The sequence below is a fragment of the Limulus polyphemus genome, unplaced genomic scaffold, assembly GCF_000517525.1.
Source record: "Limulus polyphemus unplaced genomic scaffold, Limulus_polyphemus-2.1.2 Scaffold10058, whole genome shotgun sequence".
Lineage (NCBI taxonomy): Eukaryota > Metazoa > Arthropoda > Merostomata > Xiphosura > Limulidae > Limulus > Limulus polyphemus.
This window is the reverse complement of record NW_013675668.1, coordinates 4,153-5,891: the sequence shown is the minus strand read 5'-3', so window position 1 is coordinate 5,891 and position 1,739 is coordinate 4,153. Positions and strand designations below refer to the sequence as shown.

The following is a 1,739-nucleotide window of genomic DNA, read 5'->3' as shown; positions in this document are numbered from 1 at the left end:
AACTGTACAGTTAAGTGAAGAGTGTAAGTTAAAAACAAAAATGGATTCACAATTTTGTGTAGATCTGTGATGGTGAAGTGTGTCAGTCATTATTTAAAGAAATATCTTACCAAATTTAAACATCAAAAAGAAACTCTTCACATGCATGATAATTAAAAGTTATTTAAATTAACCACAATATAAAAAACTAATAATAAATAAATGATTGATAATGTTTGTTTTTCCTGAAGTAAAATGCTGATTTTGAAAACTAATAAGCCTTTTACCACCACACTCAAAATAGACTATAAAGCAAGTTTTTAGCATAACATAGGAAAAAATAAAATTTTTATTTTTAGATCAAAAGCTATACATTTTTAGCATACTTCTTATCTCTTATACATTTACTAACAAAAACTGACAAAGAAAAACTGCTTGTTTTGTGAGGTTTATGCAAGCTTTACATGTAAAATTGACAATATTACATTCTTATGTGACTTCTAGTTAGTTCTGTATGGAATGTACTTACACCAATACAGTGTCATAAGAAAAAAGTTCCCAGAAACCTTAATTTGATTAATAATTTAAGAAATACTTTTCAAGATTACTAAGTACTCAACACTTAGAAAATTTAATAAATGGCATGCAATTTTATATTAAAATTCCAACTTTTGATGTACCAGCTGTATCACAGTAACTGCGGGACATGTATCAGCTGTATCACAGTAACTGCAGGACATGTGCCAGGTGTCTTGTGATATCAATTAAAATGTTGTTTTTTAAAGAACCTATTCTACATAAGAAAACATATTTGTGTTATAACGTAAATTTTGTATGAGTTATGTGAATGAATCTAAGTGTTCAAGAAAATATTTCAGCTGACAAATAAGAGAAAAAAGAAGGAAAACATGCCACAAAAACACAAATATACGAATGATCCAAAAATTTTTCTTAGTCAATTGATAATTCTTCAATAATACAAGATAAATTTAATCAGCTGGCCCACTTAAACACCATATCCCAAAATGTAAAAATAACTATGTACTATAGTGTATCATGAAAAAAACAAACACCATATCCCAAAATGTAAAAATAACTATGTACTATAGTGTATCATGAAAAAAACAAACACCATATCCCAAAATGTAAAAATAACTATGTACTATAGTGTATCATGAAAAAAACAAACACCATATCCCAAAATGTAAAAATAACTATATACTATAGTTTATCATCGAAAAAAAGAAACACCATATCCCAAAATGTAAAAATAACTATGTACTATAGTGTATCATGAAAAGAAACAAACATCATACTCCTTTTAGAAGTTTTTGAAGCAGATGCAGTTGCATGCATTTTTGTTAACTGCTCTCGATGACAACGAAGAACCCAGGGGTTGTGAACACTTTTAGTTCTTTTATCAGGTTCATCACCTTCTTCGAATAATGTTAAGTCTTTTTCTTCTCGTTCACTTTCAATCTCAATAGTGCCAGACTGACAAAGCCGTATTCTGGAAGGTTCACTAAAAGTTGATAAAACTGAAAATATTTTACAACCACTACAAGACAAATATTCAGAATCTAATCTTGTTCTTTAAAATGTGGAAATATAAAACAAAAATACTTAAAAAGAACATCATAACAAATACTTAATGAACTCATACACATACCCCTAGTTACATACAGCAAATATGAAAAGATATACTACACCAGCTAATTATGCCTTATGTAGAAAGAATGCAATAATACTGAACAAATAAA

General features: G+C 28.1%; 1 protein-coding gene across 1 annotated transcript in view; it reads right to left on the bottom strand.

Moving 5' to 3' along the window:
- LOC106476210 (inositol hexakisphosphate kinase 3-like) overlaps positions 1-1,517 on the bottom strand; it is a gene marked incomplete at its 5' end in the record, with an annotated part of 5,344 nt that extends 3,827 nt beyond the window's left edge. Inside the window, one exon of the mRNA XM_013936876.2 lies at positions 1,296-1,517. Coding sequence (XP_013792330.2) covers positions 1,296-1,517 — 222 coding nt within the window. The remainder of the gene's footprint in view (positions 1-1,295) is intronic.
- Positions 1,518-1,739: the final 222 nt, after the last annotated feature.